Genomic DNA, 22232 nt, shown 5'->3' with positions numbered 1-22232 from the left:
GCCCCCCAGCCCCCCAAGTTGCCCCCCCAAGTGCCCCCCAAGTGCCCCCAGGTCCTCCCCAGCCCCCCAAGTTGCTCCCCAGCCCCCCAAGTGCCCCCCAATTTCCCCCCAAGTTGCCCCCCAAGTGCCCCCCAATTGCCCCCCAAGTGCCCCCCAATTTCCCCCCAAGTTGCCCCCCAAGTGCCCCCCAATTGCCCCCCAAGTGCCCCCAGGTTCCCCCCAAGTGCCCCCCAGCCCCCCAAGTTGCCCCAGGTCCTCCCCACCCCCCTAAGTTGCCCCCCAAGTGCCCCCCACGTCCCCCGTAAGTGCCCCCCAAGTGCCCCCCAGCCCCCCAAGTGCCCCCAGGTTCCCCCCAGCCCCCCAAGTGCCCCCCAAGTGCCCCCCAAGTTGCCCCCCAGTTGCCCCCAGTTTCCCCCAGTCCCCCATTGCAGACCTGTCTGTGCCGCAGGTAATCGAGCGCGATCTGCACGTTCTGCAGCTTGTGGAACCGCATCCGGCCCTTCTCGCGAGGCTGTGGGGACAGGGGGGTCAGAGCTGCCCCATAGCGCCACCCCATAGCACCGCCCCATAGAGCTGCCCCATAGAGCCGCCCCATAGAGCTGCCCCATAGGGACAACACATGGGCTGCCCCATAGGGACAACACATAGCGCTGCCCCATAGAGCCGCCCCATAGGGACAACACATAGAGCTGCCCCATAGAGCTGCCCCATAGGGACAACACATAGGGCTGACCCATAGGCACAACACATAGGGACAACACATAGGGACAACACATAGAGCTGCCCCATAGGGACAACACATAGAGCTGCCCCATAGAGCTGCCCCATAGGGACAACACATAGGGACAACACATAGGGACAACACATAGAGCTGCCCCATAGAGCCACCCCATAGAGCCGCCCCATAGGGACAACACATAGAGCTGCTCCATAGAGCCACCCCATAGGGACAACACATATTGCTGCCCCATAGGAACAACACATAGGGACAACCACATAGAGCCACCCATAGAGCCGCCCCATAGAGCTGCCCCATAGAGCTGCCCCATAGGGACAACACATAGGGCTGCCCCATAGGAACAACACATAGGGACAACACATAGAGCTGCCCCATAGGGCTGCCCCATAGGGACAACACATAGAGCTGCCCATAGGGACAACACATAGAGCTGCCCCATAGAGCTGCCCCATAGGGACAACACATAGGGACAGCACATAGGGCCACCCCATAGAGCTGCCCCATAGAGCCACCCCATAGGGACAACACATAGAGCTGCCCCATAGAGCTGCCCCATAGAGCCACCCCATAGAGCCGCCCCATAGGGACAACACATAGGGAAAGCCCATAGGGGCAGCACATAGAGCCGCCCCATAGAGCTGCCCCATAGGGACAACACATAGGGCTGCCCCATAGGGACAACACATAGAGCTGCCCCATAGAGCCACCCCATAGGGACAAAACATAGAGCTGCCCCATAGGGACAACACATAGGGACAACACATAGGGAAAGCCATAGGGGCAGCACATAGGGACAGCACATAGAGCCGCCCCATAGGGACAACACATAGAGCTGCCCCATAGAGCCGCCCCATTGGGACAACACATAGAGCTGCTCCATAGAGCCACCCCATAGGGACAACACATAGGGACAGCACATAGAGCCGCCCCATAGGGACAACACATAGGGCTGCCCCATAGGGACAACACATAGAGCTGCCCCATAGGGACAACACATAGGGACAACACATAGGGAAAGCCCATCGGGGCAGCACATAGGGACAGCACATAGAGCTGCCCCATAGGGCTGCCCCATAGAGCTGCCCCATAGAGCCGCCCCATAGGGACAACACATAGGGCTGCCCCATAGGGACAACACATAGGGACAACACATAGGGACAGCACATCATAGGGACAACACATAGGGACAACAGATAGGGCCACCCCATAGAGCTGCCCCATAGAGCCGCCCCATAGGGACAACACATAGAGCTGCCCCATAGGGACAACACATAGGGCTGCCCCATAGAGCTGCCCCATAGGACAACACATAGAGCTGCCCCATAGAGCTGCCCCATAGGGACAACACATAGGGCTGCCCCATAGCACTGCCCCATAGGGACAACACACATGGGCTGCCCCATAGGGACAACACATAGAGCTGCCCCATAGGGACAACACATAGGGACAACACATAGGGAAAGCCCATAGGGACAACACATAGAGCCGCCCCATAGAGCTGCCCCATAGGGACAACACATAGGGACAGGCCCATAGGGCCAACCAATAGCTCCAACCCATAGAGCTGCCCCATAGAGCTGCCCCATAGAGCCACCCCATAGAGCCGCCCATAGGGACAACCACATAGAGCTGCCCCATAGAGCCGCCCCATAGAGCCACCCCATAGGGATAACACATAGGGACAACACATAGAGCCACCCATAGAGCCGCCCCATAGGGACAGCCCATAGGGCCAACAAATAGCGCCAACCTATAGGGCTGCCCCATAGCGCTGCCCCATAGCGCTGCCCCATAGGGACAACACATAGAGCTGCCCCATAGGGACAACACATAGGGACAACCCATAGGGAAAGCCCATAGGGACAACATAGAGCCGCCCCATAGAGCTGCCCATAGGGACAACACATAGAGCTGCCCCATAGGGACAACACATAGGGACAGCCCATAGGGCCAACCAATAGCACCAACCCATAGAGCTGCCCCATAGAGCTGCCCCATAGAGCCGCCCCATAGAGCCGCCCCATAGGGACAACACATAGAGCTGCCCCATAGAGCTGCCCCATAGGGACAACGCATAGGGACAGCCCATAGGGCTGCCCCATAGGGACAACACATAGGGACAACACATAGGGACAACACATAGAGCTGCCCCATAGGGACAACACATAGGAACAACACATAGGGACAGCACATAGAGCCACCCCATAGAGCCGCCCCATAGAGCTGCCCCATAGGGACAACACATAGAGCTGCCCCATAGAGCCATCCCATAGGGACAACACATAGAGCTGCCCCATAGGGACAACACATAGGAACAACACATAGGGACAGCACATAGAGCCACCCCATAGAGCCGCCCCATAGAGCTGCCCCATAGGGACAACACATAGAGCTGCCCCATAGAGCCATCCCATAGGGACAACACATAGGGACAACACATAGGGACAGCCCATAGGGACAGCCCATAGGGCCAACCGATAGCACCAACCCATAAGGCTGCCCCATAGAGCCGCCCCATAGAGCTGCCCCATAGGGACAACACATAGGGACAACACATAGGGATAGCCCATAGGGACAGCACATAGGGCCACCCCATAGGGCTGCCCCATAGCACCACCCCATAGGGCAACCCCATAGGGACACCCCATAGGGACAACACATAGGGACAGCCCATAGGGCCAACCAATAGAGCCAACCCATAGGGCCAACCCATAGCACCAACCCATAGGGCTGCCCCATAGCACCACCCCATAGGGCAACCCCATAGGGACACCCCATAGCGCCACCCCATAGGGCCACCCCATAGGGCCAACCAATAGTGCCAACCCATAGGGCCAACCCATAGCACCAACCTATAGCGCCACCCTATAGGGACACCCCATAGCACCAACCCACAGGGACAACACATAGGGACACCCCATAGGGCCACCCCATAGCGCTACCCCATAGGGATAATCCATAGCACCACCCCATAGGGACAACACATAGGGCCACCCCATAGCGCCACCCCATATGGCCAACCCATAGGGCCACCCCATAGCGCCACCCCATAGGGACAACATACAGGGACAACCTATAGGGCCACCCCATAGTGCCAAGACATAGCACCACCCCATAGCACCACCCCATAGGGCCACCCCATCAATACCACATGGAATGGCCCCATACAGACCCATAGAATGGCCCCATACAGACCCATAGAATGGCCCCATACAGACCCCATAGAATGGCCCCATACAGACCCATAGAATGGCCCCATAGAATGGCCCCATACAGACCCCATAGAATGGCCCCATACAGACCCATAGAATGGCCCCATACAGACCCCATAGAATGGCCCCATACAGACCCATAGAATGGCCCCATACAGACCCATGGAATGGCCCCATACAGACCCATAGAATGGCCCCATACAGACCCCATAGAATGGCCCCATACAGACCCATAGAATGGCCCCATACAGACCCCATAGAATGGCCCCATACAGACCCATGGAATGGCCCCATACAGACCCCATAGAATGGCCCCATACAGACCCATAGAATGGCCCCATACAGACCCCATAGAATGGCCCCATACAGACCCATAGAATGGCCCCATACAGACCCATAGAATGGCCCCATACAGACCCCATAGAATGGCCCCATACAGACCCATGGAATGGCCCCATACAGACCCCATAGAATGGCCCCATACAGACCCATAGAATGGCCCCATACAGACCCCATAGAATGGCCCTATGGAACGGCCCCATAGAATGGCCCCATACAGACCCCATAGAATGGCCCCATACAGACCCCATAGAACGGCCCCATACAGACCCCATAGAATGGCCCCATACAGACCCATAGAATGGCCCCATACAGACCCCATAGAATGGCCCCATACAGACCCCATGGAATGGCCCCATACAGGCCCCATAGAATGGCCCCATAGAATGGCCCCATGGAATGACCCTATAGAATGGCCCTATGGAACGGCCCCATAGAATGGCCCCATAGAATGGCCCATAGAATGACCCCATGGAATGGCCTCATAGAATGGCCCTATGGAATGGCCCTATGGAAAGGCCCCATAGAATGACCCCATAGAATGGCCCTATGGAATGGCCCCATAGAAAGACCCCATAGAATGGCCTCATGGAATGGCCCTATGGAACAGCTCCCTATGGAATGACCCCATAGAATGGCCCCATAGAATGACCCCATGGAATGGCCTCATAGAATGGCCCTATAGAATGGCCCTATGGAACAGCCCCATGGAACGGCCCTATGGAATGGCCCCATGGAATGGCCCTATGGAATGACCCCATAGAATGACCCCATAGAATGGCCCTATGGAATGGCCCCATGGAATGACCCCATGGAATGGCCCCATAGAATGGACCTATGGAACAGCCCTATGGAATGGCCCCATAGAATGGCCCTATGGAATGATCCCATGGAACAGCCCTATGGAATGACCCTATAGAATGGCCCTATGGAATGACCCCATAAAATGGCCCTATGGAATGGCCCCATAGAATGGCCCTATGGAACAGCCCCATGGAATGACCCCATAGATTGACCCCATACAATGACCTCATGGAATGGCCCGATAGAATGGCCCTATGGAATGGCCCTATGGAATGTCCCATAGAATGGCCCTATGGAATGACCCCATAGAATGGCCCTATGGAACAGCCCTATGGAACGACCCCATAGAATGGCCCTATGGAATGACCCCACAGAATGGTCCTATGGAACAGCCATATGGAGCAGCCCTATAGAATGACCCCATGGAATGACCCCATAGAATGGCCCTATGGAATGGCCCATTGGAATGACCCTATGGAATGACCCCATAGAACAGCCCCATAGAATGACCCCATAGAATGACCTCATGGAATGGCCCCATGGAATGGCCCTATGGAACGACCCCATAGAATGGCCTCATGGAATGGCCCTATGGAATGGCCCTATGGAATGACCCCATAGAATGACCCCATAGAATGACCCCATGGAATGGCCCTATGGAATGACCCCATAGAATGACCCCATAGAATGGCCCTATGGATTGGTCTCATGGAATGACCCTATGGATTGATCCCATAGAACGACCCCATAGAATGGCCCTATGGAACGGCCCTATGGATTGATCCCATAGAATGACCCCATGGAATAACCCCATAGAATGGACCTATGGAACAGCCCTATGGAATGACCCCATAGAATGGCCCTATGGAATGACCCCATAGAATGGCCCTATGGAACGGCCCTATGGAATGGCCCCATAGAATGGCCCCATGGAATGACCCCATAGAATGGCCCTATGGAATGGCCCTATGGAATGACCCCATAGAATGGCCCCATGGAATGGCCCTATGGAAAGGACCCATGGAATGGCCCCATGGAATGGCCCTATGGAATGACCCCATAGAATGGCCCTATAGAATGGCCCTATGGAATGGCCCCATGGAATGGCCCTATGGAATGGCCCCATGGAATGGCCCTATGGAATGACCCCATGGAACGGCCCCATGGAACGGCCCTATGGAATGACCCCATAGAACGGCCCCACAGAATGGCCCCATGGAATGACCCCATAGAATGGCCCTATAGAATGGCCCTATAAATCAGCCCCATGGAATAACCCCATAGAATGACCCCATAGAATGGCCCTATGGAATGACCCCATAGAATGGCCCTATGAAACGGCCCCATAGAATGGCCCTATGGAACGGCCCCATGGAATGACCCCATAGAATGACCCCATGGAACAGCCCTATGGAATGACCCTATAGAATGGCCCTATGGAGTGACCCCATAGAATGGCACTATGGAATGGCCCCATAGAATGGCCCTATGGAATGGCCCTATGGAATGGCCCTATGGAACGGCCCCATAGAATGGCCTCATGGAACGGCCCTATGGAACGGCCCCATAGAATGGCCCTATGGAATGGCCCTATGGAATGACCCCATAGAATGGCCCTATAAAACAGCACAATGGAATGACCCCATAGATGGGCCCCATGGAATGGCCCTATGGAATGACACTATGGAATGGCCCTATGGAACGACCCCATAGAATGGCCCCATGGAATGACCCCATAGAATGGCCCTATGGAACAGCCCCATAGAATGGCCCTATGGAATGGCCCTATGGAATGGCCCCATAGAATGGCCCTATGGAATGACCCCATAGAATGGCCCTATGGAACAGCCCTATAGAATGGCCCTATGGAATGGCCCTATGGAATGACCCCATAGAATGGCCCTATAAAACAGCACAATGGAATGACCCCATAGATGGGCCCCATGGAATGGCCCTATGGAATGACACTATGGAATGGCCCCATAGAACAGCAGAATGGAATGACCCCATAGAATGGCCCTATGGAATGACCCAATAGAATGGCCCTATGGAACGGCCCCATAGAATGGCCCTATGGAATGACCCCATAGAATGGCCCTATAGAATGGCCCGCTGGAATGACCCTATAGAATGACCCCATAGAATGGCCCCATAGAACGGCCACATGGAATGACCCCATAGAATGGCCCTATGGAATGGCCCTATGGAACGGCCCCATAGAACAGCCCCATGGAATGACCCCATAGAATGGCCCTATAGAATGGCCCTATGGAATGACCCCATAGAATGGCCTTATGGAATGGCCCCATAGAACGGCCCTATGAAACGGCACTATGGAATGGCCCTATGGAATGACCCCATAAAATGGCCCTATGGATTGATCCCATGGAATGACCCCATAGAATGACCCTATAGAACAGCCCCATGGAATGACCCTATGGATTGATCCCATAGAATGACCCCATGGAATGGCCCTATGGAATGACCCTATGGAATGACCCTACAGAATGGCCCCATAGAATGTCCCTATGGAACAGCCCCATGGAATGACCCCATAGAATGGCCCTATGGAATGGCCCTATGGAACAACCCCATAGAATGGCCCCATGAAATGACCCCATAGAATGGCCCTATGGAATGACCCCATAGAATGGCCCCATGGAATGGCCCTATGGAATGACCCTATGGAATGACCCCATAGAATGGCCCTATGGAACAGCCCTATGGAATGGCCCCATAGAATGCCACTATGGAATGGCCCTATGGAACGGCCCCATAGAATGGCCCTATGGAACAGCCCTATGGAATGACCCCACAGAATGGTCCTATGGAACAGCCATATGGAGCAGCCCTATAGAATGACCCCATGGAATGACCCCATAGAATGGCCCTATGGAACAGCCCCATAGAATGGCCCTATGGAATGGCCCTATGGAATGACCCCATAGAATGGCCCTATAGAACAGCACAATGGAATGACCCCATAGATGGGCCCCATGGAATGGCCCTATGGAATGACACTATGGAATGGCCCTATGGAACGACCCCATAGAATGGCCCCATGGAATGACCCCATAGAATGGCCCTATGGAACAGCCCCATAGAATGGCCCTATGGAATGGCCCTATGGAATGGCCCCATAGAATGGCCCTATGGAATGACCCCATAGAATGGCCCTATGGAACAGCCCTATAGAATGGCCCTATGGAATGGCCCTATGGAATGACCCCATAGAATGGCCCTATAAAACAGCACAATGGAATGACCCCATAGATGGGCCCCATGGAATGGCCCTATGGAATGACACTATGGAATGGCCCCATAGAACAGCAGAATGGAATGACCCCATAGAATGGCCCTATGGAATGACCCAATAGAATGGCCCTATGGAACGGCCCCATAGAATGGCCCTATGGAATGACCCCATAGAATGGCCCTATAGAATGGCCCGCTGGAATGACCCTATAGAATGACCCCATAGAATGGCCCCATAGAACGGCCACATGGAATGACCCCATAGAATGGCCCTATGGAATGGCCCTATGGAACGGCCCCATAGAACAGCCCCATGGAATGACCCCATAGAATGGCCCTATAGAATGGCCCTATGGAATGACCCCATAGAATGGCCTTATGGAATGGCCCCATAGAACGGCCCTATGAAACGGCACTATGGAATGGCCCTATGGAATGACCCCATAAAATGGCCCTATGGATTGATCCCATGGAATGACCCCATAGAATGACCCTATAGAACAGCCCCATGGAATGACCCTATGGATTGATCCCATAGAATGACCCCATGGAATGGCCCTATGGAATGACCCTATGGAATGACCCTACAGAATGGCCCCATAGAATGTCCCTATGGAACAGCCCCATGGAATGACCCCATAGAATGGCCCTATGGAATGGCCCTATGGAACAACCCCATAGAATGGCCCCATGAAATGACCCCATAGAATGGCCCTATGGAATGACCCCATAGAATGGCCCCATGGAATGGCCCTATGGAATGACCCTATGGAATGACCCCATAGAATGGCCCTATGGAACAGCCCTATGGAATGGCCCCATAGAATGCCACTATGGAATGGCCCTATGGAACGGCCCCATAGAATGGCCCTATGGAACAGCCCTATGGAATGACCCCACAGAATGGTCCTATGGAACAGCCATATGGAGCAGCCCTATAGAATGACCCCATGGAATGACCCCATAGAATGGCCCTATGGAACAGCCCCATAGAATGGCCCTATGGAATGGCCCTATGGAATGACCCCATAGAATGGCCCTATAGAACAGCACAATGGAATGACCCCATAGATGGGCCCCATGGAATGGCCCTATGGAATGACACTATGGAATGGCCCTATGGAACGACCCCATAGAATGGCCCCATGGAATGACCCCATAGAATGGCCTCATGGAACGGCCCTATGGAATGGCCCTATTGAATAGCCCTATGGAATGACCCCATAGAATGGCCCTATAGAATGGCCCCATGGAATGACCCCATAGAATGGCCCTATGAAATGGCCCCATAGAATGGCCTCATAGAATGACCCCATAGAATGGCCCTATGGAACAGCACAATGGAATGACCCCATAGAATGGCCCTATAGAACAGCCCTATGGAATGACACTATGGAATGGCCCCATGGAATGGCCCTATGGAATGACCCCATAGAATGGCCCTATGGAATGGCCCCATGGAACGGCCCTATGGAATGACCCCATAGAATGGCCCTATGGAATGGCCCCATGGAATGACCCCATAGAATGGCCCTATGAAATGGCCCCATAGAATGGCCCCATGGAATGACCTCATAGAATGGCCCTATAGAATGGCCCTATGGAATGGCCCCATAGCATGGCCCTATGGAATGGCCTCATAACGGCCCCATAGAATGGCGCTATGGGGTTGTGCAATGGGGCAGAGCTATGGGGCAGTGCCATAGCAGTGTGCTATGGGGCAGCGCTATGGGGCAGCGCTATGGGGCAGCGCTATGGGGCAGTGCCATAGCAGTGTTCTATGGGGCAGCGCTATGGGGCAGCGCTATGGGGCAGTGCTATGGGGCAGCGCTATGGGTCAGTGCTATGGGGCAGCGCTATGGGGCAGCGCTATGGGGCAGTGCCATAGCAGTGTTCTATGGGGCAGTGCTATGGGGCAGCGCTATGGGGCAGCGCTATGGGGCAGCACTATGGGGCAGTGCCATAGCAGTGTTCTATGGGGCAGCGCTATGGGGCAGCGCTATGGGGCAGGCAGCACTATGGGGCTGTGCTGTGGGGCAGCGCTATGGGGCAGCGCTATGGGGCAGGCAGCATTATGGGGCTGTGCTGTGGGGCAGCGCTATGGGGCAGCGCTATGGGGCAGTGCCATAGCAGTGTTCTATGGGGCAGCACTATGGGGCAGCGCTATGGGGCAGTGCTATGGGGCAGCGCTATGGGTCAGTGCTATGGGGCAGCGCTATGGGGCAGCACTATGGGGCAGTGCCATAGCAGTGTTCTATGGGGCAGTGCTATGGGGCAGCGCTATGGGGCAGCGCTATGGGGCAGCACTATGGGGCAGTGCCATAGCAGTGTTCTATGGGGCAGTGCTATGGGGCAGCGCTATGGGGCAGCGCTATGGGGCAGCACTATGGGGCAGTGCCATAGCAGTGTGCTATGGGGTGTTGCTATGGGGCAGCGCTATGGGGCTGGCAGTGCTATGGGGCAGCGCTATGGGTCAGTGCTATGGGGTGTTGCTATGGGGCAGCGCTATGGGGCAGCGCCCCACACTCACCAGGCGTAACCTCCTGATGACGTCACGCTCCCGGGGCTGCCCCACATGGAGCGGGGGGGGAAAGAGAAAAGGGGGGGGGGACAGAGAGAGAGGGAGAGAGGGTCAGAGAGCGGCTGTGGGGCAGAGAGCGGCTATAGGGCAGAGAGGGCAGATATAGGGCAGAGAGAAGCTGTGGGGCAGAGAGCGGCTATAGGGCAGAGAGAGCAGCTATAGGGCAGAGGGTCAGAGAGCAGCTGTGGGGCAGGGAGCGGCTATAGGGCAAAGAGGGCAGCTATAGGGCAGAGAGCAGCTGTGGGGCAGAGAGCAGCTATGGGGCTGAGAGGGTCAGAGAGTGGCTGTGGGGCAGAGAGCGGCTATAGGGCAGAGAGGGCAGCTATAGGGCAGAGAGCAGCTGTGGGGCAGGGAGCAGCTATGGGGTAGAGAGCAGCTGTGGGGCAGAGAGCAGCTATGGGGCAGAGAGCAGCTGTGGGGCAGAGAGAGCAGCTGTGTGGCAGGGAGCAGCTATGGGGCAGAGAGGGTCAGAGAGCAGCTATGGGGCAGAAAGGGCAGCTATAGGGCAGAGAGCAGCTGTGGGGCAGGGAGCAGCTGTGGGGTAGAGAGCAGCTGTGGGGCAGAAAGTGCAGCTGTGGGGCAGAGGGTCAGAGAGCAGCTGTGGGTCAGAGAGCGGCTGTGGGGCAGAAAGAGTGGCTATAGGGCAGAGAGGGCAGCTATAGGGCAGAGAGCAGCTGTGGGGCAGAGAGCAGCTATGGGGCAGAGAGCGGCTATGGGGCAGAGAGGAGCTGTGGGGCAGAGAGCAGCTATGGGGCAGAGACAGCAGCTATGGGGCAGAGAGGGGCAGAGAGCAGCTGTGGGGCACAGACAGCAGCTATGGGGCAGAGAGCAGCTATGGGGCAAAGAGAGCAGCTGTGGAGCAGAGAGCAGCTATGGGGCAGAGAGGGGCAGGGAGCAGCTGTGGGGCAGAGAGAGCAGCTGTGTGGCAGAGGGGATCACTATGGGGCAGAGGGGGAGGTCGCAGTGGGGCAGAGGGGGGTCACAGTGGGGCAGAGGGGAGTTGCTATGGGGCACAGAGGGGGCAGAGAAGGGGGTCGCTATGGGGCAGAGGGGGGGTCGCTATGGGGCAGAAGGAGGTCGCTATGGGGCAGAGAAGGGGTCACTATGGGGCAGAGGGGGGGTCGCTATGGGGCAGAGGAGGGGTCGCAGTGGGGCAGAGGGGGGTTGCAGTGAGGCAGAAGGGGGTCGCTATGGGGCAGAGAAGGGTCACAGTGGGGCAGAGGAGGGGTTGCAGTGGGGCAGAGGGGGGGTTGCAGTGGGGCAGAAGGGGGTGGTTATGGGGCAGAAGGAGGGGTTGCAGTGGGGCAGAGGGGTCGCAGTGGGGCAGAGGAGGGGTTGCAGTGGGGCAGAGGGGGGTTGCAGTGGGGCAGAGGGGGGTTGCAGTGAGGCAGAAGGGGTCGCTATGGGGCAGAGGGGGGTCGCTATGGGGCAGAGAAGGGTCACAGTGAGGCAGAGGAGGGGTTGCAGTGGGGCAGAAAGGGGTGGTTATGGGGCAGAGGGGGGGACGCTATGGGGCAGAGGAGGGGTCGCAGTGGGGCAGAGGGGGGTTGCAGTGAGGAAGAAGGGGGTCGCTATGGGGCACAGAGGGGTGTTGCAGTGGGGCAGAGGGGGTGGCTATAGAGCAGATGGGGGTCGCAGCGGGGCAGAGTGGGGGTCACAGTGGGGCAGAGGGAGGCTCGCAGTGGGGCAGAAGGGGGTCGCTATGGGGCAGAGGGGGGTTCGCTATGGGGCAGGGGTGTCGCTATGTCGCTATGGGGCAGAGGGGTCGCTATGGGGCAGAGGGATCGCTATAGGGCAGAGGGGTCGCTATGGGGCAGAGGGGCATCGCTATGGGGCAGAGGGGTCACTATGGGGTCGCTATCGGGCAGAGGGGGGTCGCTATGGGGCAGAGGGGTCGCTATGGGGCAGAGGGGTCGCTATGGGGCAGAGGGGTTCGCTGTGGGGCAGAGGGGTTGCTATGGGGCAGAGGGGGGTCGCTATGAGGCAGAGAGGGTCGCTATGGGGCAGAGGGGGTCGCTATGGGGCAGAGTTAGGGGTCGCTATGGGGCAGAGGGGTCGCTATGGGGCAGAGTTAGGGGTCGCTTTTGGGCAGAGGGGTCGCTATGGGGCAGAGGGGGTCGCTATGGGGCAGTGGGGGTCGCTATGGGGCAGAGGGGTCGCTATGGGGCAGAGGGGGTCGCTATGGGGTCGCTATGGGGCAGAGGAGGTTGCTATGGGGCAGAGGGGGTCGCTATGTCGCTATAGGGCACAGGGGTTGCTATGGGGCACAGAGGGGTTGCTATGGGGCAGAGGGGGTCGCTATGTCGCTATAGGGCACAGGGGTTGCTATGGGGCACAGAGGGGTTGCTATGGGGCAGAGGGGGTCGCTATGTTGCTATGGGGCAGAGGGGTCGCAGTGGGGCAGAGGGGGTCGCTATGGGGCAGAGGGGTGTCGCTATGGGGCAGAGTTAGGAGTCGCTATGGGGTCGCTATGGGGCAGAGGGGGGTCGCTATGGGGTCGCTATGGGGCAAAGGGGTCGCTATGTTGCTATGGGGCAGAGGAGTCGCTATGGGGTCGCTATGGGGCAGAGTTAGGGGTCGCTATGGGGCAGAGGGGGGTTGCAGTGAGGAAGAAGGGGGTCGCTATGGGGCACAGAGGGGTGTTGCAGTGGGGCAGAGGGGGTGGCTATAGAGCAGATGGGGGTCGCAGCGGGGCAGAGTGGGGGTCACAGTGGGGCAGAGGGAGGCTCGCAGTGGGGCAGAAGGGGGTCGCTATGGGGCAGAGGGGGGTTCGCTATGGGGCAGGGGTGTCGCTATGTCGCTATGGGGCAGAGGGGTCGCTATGGGGCAGAGGGATCGCTATAGGGCAGAGGGGTCGCTATGGGGCAGAGGGGCATCGCTATGGGGCAGAGGGGTCACTATGGGGTCGCTATCGGGCAGAGGGGGGTCGCTATGGGGCAGAGGGGTCGCTATGGGGCAGAGGGGTCGCTATGGGGCAGAGGGGTTCGCTGTGGGGCAGAGGGGTTGCTATGGGGCAGAGGGGGGTCGCTATGAGGCAGAGAGGGTCGCTATGGGGCAGAGGGGGTCGCTATGGGGCAGAGTTAGGGGTCGCTATGGGGCAGAGGGGTCGCTATGGGGCAGAGTTAGGGGTCGCTTTTGGGCAGAGGGGTCGCTATGGGGCAGAGGGGGTCGCTATGGGGCAGTGGGGGTCGCTATGGGGCAGAGGGGTCGCTATGGGGCAGAGGGGGTCGCTATGGGGTCGCTATGGGGCAGAGGAGGTTGCTATGGGGCAGAGGGGGTCGCTATGTCGCTATAGGGCACAGGGGTTGCTATGGGGCACAGAGGGGTTGCTATGGGGCAGAGGGGGTCGCTATGTCGCTATAGGGCACAGGGGTTGCTATGGGGCACAGAGGGGTTGCTATGGGGCAGAGGGGGTCGCTATGTTGCTATGGGGCAGAGGGGTCGCAGTGGGGCAGAGGGGGTCGCTATGGGGCAGAGGGGTGTCGCTATGGGGCAGAGTTAGGAGTCGCTATGGGGTCGCTATGGGGCAGAGGGGGGTCGCTATGGGGTCGCTATGGGGCAAAGGGGTCGCTATGTTGCTATGGGGCAGAGGAGTCGCTATGGGGTCGCTATGGGGCAGAGTTAGGGGTCGCTATGGGGCAGAGGGGGTCGCTATGGGGCAGTGGGGGTCGCTATGGGGCAGAGGGGTCGCTATGGGGCAGAGGGGGTCGCTATGTTGCTATGGGGCAGAGGGGTCACTATGGGGCAGAGGGATCGCTATGGGGCAGAGGGGGTCGCTATGGGGCAGAGGGGGGTCGCTATGGGGCAGAGGGGTCACTATGGGGCAGAGGGGGGGTCCCTATGGGGCACAGATGGGGGTCGCTATGGGGCAGAGGAGTCGCTATGGGGCAGAGTTAGGGGTTGCTATAGGGTCGCTATGGGGCAGGGGTGTCGCTATGGGGTCGCTATGGGCCAGAGTTAGGGGTCGCTATGGGGTCGCTATGGGGCAGGGGTGTCGCTATGGGGTCGCTATGGGGCAGAGGGGGGGTTGCTATGGGGCACAGGAGTCGCTATGGGGTAGAGGGGTCGCTATGGGGCAGAGGGGGTCGCTATGGGGTCGCTATGGGGCAGAGGGGGGGTTGCTATAGGGTCGCTATGGGGCAGGGGTGTTGCTATGGGGTCGCTATGGGGCAGAGTTAGGGGTTGCTATAGGGTCACTATGGGGCAGAGGGGGTTGCTATGGGGCAGAGTAGGGGTTGCTATGGGGCAGAGGGGGTTGCAGTGGGGCAGAGGGGTCGCTATGGGGCACAGAGGGGGGTCGCTATGGGGCAGAGGGGTCGCTATGGGGCACAGAGGGGTCCCTATAGGGCAGAGGGGTTCACTATGGGGCAGAGGGGTCGCTATAGGACAGATGGGGGTAGCTATAAGGCAGAGGGGGGTCGCTATGGGGCAGAGTTAGGGGTTGCTATGGGGTCGCTATGGGGCAGAGGGGGGTTGCTATGGGGCAGAAGGGGGTTGCTATGGGGTTGCTATGGGGCAGAGGGGGGGGTCGCTATGGGGTCGCTATGGGGCAGAGGGGGGTTGCTATGGGGCAGAGTTAGGGGTTGCTATGGGGTCGCTATGGGGCAGAGGAGGGGTCACTGTGGGGCAGAGGGGGTCGCTATGGGGCAGAGGGGGGTTGCTATGGGGCAGAGGGGTCGCTATGGGGCAGAGTAGGGGTCGCTCTGGGGCAGAGGGGTCGCTAGGGGACAGAGGGGGGTCGCTATGGGGCAGAGGGGTCGTTATGGAGCAGAGGGGGTCGCTATGGGGCAGAGGGGGTTGCTATGTCACTATGGGGCAGAAGGGTCGCTGTGGGGCAGAGGGGTCGCTATGGGGCAGAGGGGGGGTCGCTATGGGGCAGAAGGGGTTGCTATGGGGCAGTGTAGGGGTTGCTATGGGGCAGAGGGGGTTGCAGTGGGGCAGAGGGGGTCACTATAGGACAGATGGGGGTAGCTATAAGGCAGAGGGGGGTCGCTATGGGGCAGAGTTAGGGGTTGCTATAGGGTCGCTATGGGGCAGAGGGGGGTCGCAATGTGGTCACTATGGGGCAGAGGGGGTTGCAGTGGGGCAGAGGGGTCGCTATGGGGCACAGAGGGGGCAGGTTATGGGGCAGAGGTGCCGCTATGGGGTCGCTATGGGGCAGAGGGGGGGTTGCTATGGGGCACAGGGTTCGCTATGGGGCAGAGGGGGGTTGCTATGGGGCACCCACCAGCGTGTCTCCTGACAGCACCTCCAGCAGCGAAATGAGGTTGTGTCCGTCACGAAGATCCTCGTACAGATCCTGGACGTGGCGCTGAGCCTGCGGGATATGGGGCAGCTATGGGGCTGCTATGGGGCTGATTGGGGGGCAGGTATGGGGCAGGTATGGGGCAGGTTATGGGGCAGGTATGGGGCAGGATACGGGGCAGGATATGGGGCAGGATATAGGGAATGATGGGGGGCAGTTTATGGGGGTCAGAGTGGATGGGGGGCAGGTTATGGGGCAGGATATGGGGCTGGATGTGGGGCAGGATATGGGGGGCAGGTTATGGGGAGAATGGAGGGCAGGAGGGATATGGGGCAGCTATGGGGCTGCTTGTGGGGCTGCTTGTGGGGCAGGATATGGAGCTGGATATGGGGCTGCTTGTGGGGCAGGTATGGGGCTGCTTGTGGGGCAGGTATGGGGCAGGATATGGGGCAGGTATGGGGCAGGATATGGGGCAGGTATGGGGCTGCTTGTGGGGCAGGTATGGGGCAGGATATGGGGCAGGATGTGGGGCAGGTTATGGGGCAGGATATGGGGCAGGTATGGGGCAGGTTATGGGGCAGGTATGGGGCAGGTATGGGGCAGGATATGGGGCAGGATATGGGGCAGGTATGGGGCAGGTTATGGTGCAGGTTATGGGGCAGGTTTGGGGCAGGTATGGGGCAGGTTATGGGGCAGGTATGGGGCAGGTTATGGGGCAGGATACGGGGCAGGTATCGGGCAGGTTATGGGGCAGGTATGGGACTGCTTGTGGGGCAGGATGTGGGGCAGGTTATGGGGCAGGATATGGGGCAGGTATGGGGCAGGTTATGGGGCAGGATATGGGGCAGGTATGGGGCTACTTGTGGGGCAGGATATGGGGCAGGTATGGGGCAGGTTATGGGGCAGGTATGGGGCTGCTTCTGGGGCAGGTATGGGGGGAACACGGGGGTCAGCGGGGATGGGGGGCAGGATATGGGGCAGGTTATGGGGCAGGATATGGGGCTGGATATGGGGCAGGATATGGGGCAGGATATGGGGCAATATATGGGGCTGGATATGGGGCAGGTATGGGGCAGGTTATGGGGCAGGTATGGGGCTGCTTCTGGGGCAGGTATGGGGGGAACACGGGGGTCAGCGGGGATGGGGGGCAGGATATGGGGCAGGTATGGGGCTGCTTGTGGGGCTGCTTGTGGGGCCGGATATGGGGCAGGTTTGGGGCAGGATATGGGGCAAGTATGGGGCAGGATATGGGGCAGGTATGGGGCTGCCTGTGGGGCAGGATATGGGGCTGGATATGGGGCAGGTTTGGGGCAGGATATGGGGCAGGTATGGGGCAGGATATGGGGCAGGTTTGGGGCAGGTTATGGGGCTTCTTGTGGGGCTGCTTGTGGGGCAGGATATGAGGCAGGTATGGGGCTGGATATGGGGCAGGTTTGGGGCAGGATATGGGGCAGGTATGGGGCTGCTTGTGGGGCAGGATATGGGGCTGGATATGGGGCAGGTATGGGGCACGTATGGGGCTGCTTGTGGGGCAGAATATGGGGGGAACATGGGCGTCAGCAGGGATGGGGGGCAGGATATGGGGTAGATTATGGGGCTGCTTATGGGGAATGTTGGGGGGCAGGTTATGGGGGTCAGAGGGGATGGGGGGCAGGATATGGGGCAGATTATGGGGCAGGATATGGGGGTCAGCGGAGATGGGGGGCAGATTATGGGGGCAGGTTATGGGGCTGCTTATGGGGTCAGTGGGGATATGGGGCAGGTTATGGGGCAGGATATAGGGAATGTTGGGGGGCAGGTTATGGGGGGAACAGGGGTGTCAGTGGAGATATGGGGCAGGTTATGGGGCAGGATATGGGGGGCAGCGGGGTTATGGGGCAGGTATGGGGCAGGATATAGGGAATGATGGGGGGCAGGTTATGGGGGTCAGAGTGGATGGGGGGCAGGATATGGGGCAGGTTATTGGGGTCAGGGGGGTCAGTGGGGATAAAGGGCAGGTATGGGGCAGTTTAGGGGGGGAATGGGGGTCAGGGGGGATATGGGGCAGATTATGGGGCAGCTTATGGGGGGAACATGGGGGTCAGCAGGGATATGGGGCAGGATATGGGGCAGCTTATGGGGCAGGATACGGGGGGAACATGGGGGGTCAGTGGGGATATGGGGCAGCTTATGGGGCAGGTATGGGGGGAACATGGGGGTCAGCGGGGATGGGGGGCAGCATATGGGGCAGGATATGGGGCTGGATATGGGGCAGCTTATGGGGGGAACATGGGGGTCAGCGGGGATGGGGGGCTGGTTATGGGGCTGGATATGGGGCAGGATATGGGGCTGGATATGGGGCAGGATACGGGGCAGGATATGGGGCTGGATATGGGGCAGGTTATGGGGCAGGTATGGGGCTGCTTGTGGGGCAGGATATGGGGCTGGATATGGGGCAGGGTATGGGGCAGGAAATGGGGGGAACATGGGGGTCAGCAGGGATATGGGGCAGCTTATGGGGCAGAATATGAGGGGAACAGGGCGGTCAGCGGGGATGGGGGGCAGGTTATGGGGTAGGTTATGGGGCTGCTTATGGGGCTGCTTATGGGGAATGTTGGGGGGCAGGTTATGGGGGTCAGAGAGGATGGGGGGCAGGATATGGGGCAGCTTATGGGGCAGGATATGGGGGTCAGCGGGGATATGGGGCAGGATATAGTGAATGTTGGGGGACAGCTTATGGGGCAGCTTATGGGGCAGGATATGGGGGGAACATGGGGGTCAGAGCGGATATGGGGCAGGATATGGGGCAGGTTATGGGGCAGGTTATGGGGCAGGATATAGGGAATGTTGGGGGGCAGGTTATGGGGGTCAGAGTGGATGGGGGGCAGGATATGGGGCAGGTTATTGGGGTCAGGGGGGTCAGTGGGGATATGGGGCAGGTATGGGGCAGCTTATGGGGGGAATGGGGGTCAGGGGGGATATGGGGCAGGTTATGGGGCAGGTTATGGGGCAGGATATGGGGGGAACATGGGGGTCAGTGGGGATATGGGGCAGGTTATGGGGCAGGATATAGGGAATGTTGGGGGGCAGGTTATGGGGGTCAGAGGGGATGGGGGGCAGCTTATGGGGCAGCTTATGGGGAAGGATATGGGGGTCAGCGGGGATATGGGGCAGGATATGGGGCAGGATATAGGGAATGTTGGGGGGCAGCTTATGGGGCAGGATATGGGGGGTACATGGGGGGTCAGGGGGGATATGGGGCAGCTTATGGGGCAGGATATGGGGCAGAATATGGGGGTCAGCGGGGATATGGGGCAGGATATGGGGGGAACATGGGGGTCAGGGGGGATGGGGGGCAGGTTATGGGGCAGGATATGGGGCAGGTTATGGGGGGACATGGGGGTCAGGGGGGGGATGAAGGGCAGGTTATGGGGGGCAGTGGTTGTGGGACAGGTTATGGGGGGAGATGGAGGGCAGGTTATAGGAGGCAGGTTATGGGGGGCAGTGGTTGGGGGGCAGGTTATGGGGCAGGTTATGGGGCAGGTTGGGGGGCAGGTTATAGGGAGTGTTGGGGGCCAGGATATGGGGGGAAGGTTGGGGGGCAGGTTATGGGGGGTAGGATGGGGGGCAGGTTATAGGAGGCAGGTTATGGGGGGGTAGGTTATGGGGGGCAGGTTATGGGGGGCAGTGGTTGTGGGGCAGGTTATGGGGGGAGATGGGGGGCAGGTTATAGGAGGCAGGTTATGGGGGGCAGGTTATGGGGCAGGTTATGGGGGGACATGGGGGTCAGGGGGGGATGGAGGGCAGGTTATGGGGGGCAGTGGTCGGGGGGCAGTGGTTGTGGGGCAGGTTGGGGGGCAGGTTATAGGGGACAGGTTATGGGGGGGTAGGTTATGGGGCAGGTTATGGGGGGCAGTGGTTGGGGGGCAGGTTATGGGGAGCAAATGGGGGGCAGGTTATGGGGGGGCAGTGGTTGTGGGGCAGGTTATGGGGTGTCCCAGTTGAGGGCAGGGTTTTGGGGTCAGCTTATGGGGAGTGTTGGTTGTGGGGTGGGAGCTGTGGGGCAGAAGTGAATGAATGGCATGGTGTGACCCCCTGCCCCACAGCAGCTTCTCCTGGCTGTGTGCCCCATAGATCCCAGTGTGCCCCATAGAGCCCACAGTGTGCCCCATAGATCCCAATGTGTCCCATGGATCCCAGTCTGCCCCATAGATCCCAGGGTACCCCATAGCTCCCAGTGTGCCCCATAGATCCCAGTGTGCCCCATAGCTCCCAGTGTGGCCCATAGATCTGTGTGCCCCATAGATGCTCACATGCCCCACAGATCACAGTGTGCCCCATAGATCTCAGTGTGCCCCATAGATCTGTATGCCCCATAGATCCCAGTGTGCCCCATAGATCCCAGTGTGCCCCATAGATCTGTGTGCCCCATAGATCCCAGTGTGCCCCACAGATCCCACTGTGCCCCATAGATCTGTGTGCCCCATAGATCCCAGGGTGCCCCAAAGCTCCCAGTGTGCCCCACGGATCCCAGTGTGCCCCATAGATCTGTGTGCCCCATAGATCTCAGTGTGCCCCACAGATCTGTGTGCCCCATAGATCACAGTGTGCCCCATAGATCCTAGCATGCCCCATAGCTCCCAGTGTGCCCCATAGATCCCAGTGTGCCCCATAGATCTGTGTGCCCCATAGATTTGTGTGCCCCATAGATCTCAGTGTGCCCCATAGATCTGTGTGCCCCACAGATCCCAGTGTGCCCCATAGATCTGTGTGCCCCATAGATCCCAGTGTGCCCCATAGACCCTAGCATGCACCATAGATCCCAGTGTGCCCCATAGATCCTAGCATGCCCCATAGCTCCCAGTGTGCCCCATAGATCCCAGTGTGCCCCATAGATCTGTGTGCCCCATAGATTTGTGTGCCCCATAGATCTCAGTGTGCCCCATAGATCTGTGTGCCCCATAGATCCCAGTGTGCCCCATAGATCTGTGTGCCCCATAGATCCCAGTGTGCCCCACAGATCCCACTGTGCCCCATAGATCTGTGTGCCCCATAGATCTCAGTGTGCCCCACAGATCTGTGTGCCCCATAGATCACAGTGTGCCCCATAGATCTGTGTGCCCCATAGATTCCAGTGTGCCCCATAGATCACAGTGTGCCCCATAGATCTGTGTGCCCCATAGATTCCAGTGTGCCCCATAGACCCTAGCATGCACCATAGATCCCAGTGTGCCCCATAGATCCTAGCATGCCCCATAGCTCCCAGTGTGCCCCATAGATCCCAGTGTGCCCCATAGATCTGTGTGCCCCATAGATTTGTGTGCCCCATAGATCTCAGTGTGCCCCATAGATCTGTGTGCCCCACAGATCCCAGTGTGCCCCATAGATCCCAGGGTGCCCCATAGATCTGTGTGCCCCACAGATCCCAGTGTGCCCCATAGATCTGTGTGCCCCATAGATCCCAATGTTCCCCATAGATCCCAGTGTGCCCTATAGATCTTGCAGTGCCCCACAGCTCCCAGTGTGCCCCACAGCGGCTCCTACTGCAGTGCAGGGTCAGGTGTGACATGGGGGGCACACACACACACACGTGTACACACACACACACACATGTACATGCATGTACACACACATACATGCACACATGTTAACACACACATGTATACATGCACACGTGCTCACACGTGCACACACACATGAACACACACACACAGGCATGTACACTTGCATGCACACACATGAACACACACACGTGTACACACACATGTACACACATACACACGCATGCACACGTGTACACACACGTGTACATACACACGTGTACACACACATACACACACATGTACACACACATGTACACACATACACACGCATGCACACGTGTACACACACGTGTACACACACGTGTACACACACATGTATACACACATACACACACACACATGTACACACACATACACACACACATGTACACACACACGTGTACACACACATACACACACACGTGTACACACACACACATGTACACACACATACACACACACGTGTACACACACATACACATACACACATGTACAC

At 58.5% G+C, this 22232-nt stretch overlaps 1 protein-coding gene across 1 annotated transcript in view; it reads right to left on the bottom strand.

Moving 5' to 3' along the window:
• Positions 1-433: 433 nt before the first annotated feature.
• LOC140265465 (plectin-like) overlaps positions 434-22232 on the bottom strand; it is a gene marked incomplete at both ends in the record, with an annotated part of 50965 nt that continues 29166 nt past the window's right edge. The window contains 3 exons of the mRNA XM_072361404.1: positions 434-511; positions 10880-10915; positions 16158-16247. Coding sequence (XP_072217505.1) covers positions 434-511; positions 10880-10915; positions 16158-16247 — 204 coding nt within the window. The remainder of the gene's footprint in view (positions 512-10879; positions 10916-16157; positions 16248-22232) is intronic.

The sequence above is a fragment of the Excalfactoria chinensis genome, unplaced genomic scaffold, assembly GCF_039878825.1.
Source record: "Excalfactoria chinensis isolate bCotChi1 unplaced genomic scaffold, bCotChi1.hap2 Scaffold_981, whole genome shotgun sequence".
NCBI classification, from domain to species: Eukaryota; Metazoa; Chordata; class Aves; order Galliformes; family Phasianidae; genus Excalfactoria; species Excalfactoria chinensis.
This window is presented reverse-complemented; position numbering and strand designations above follow the sequence as displayed.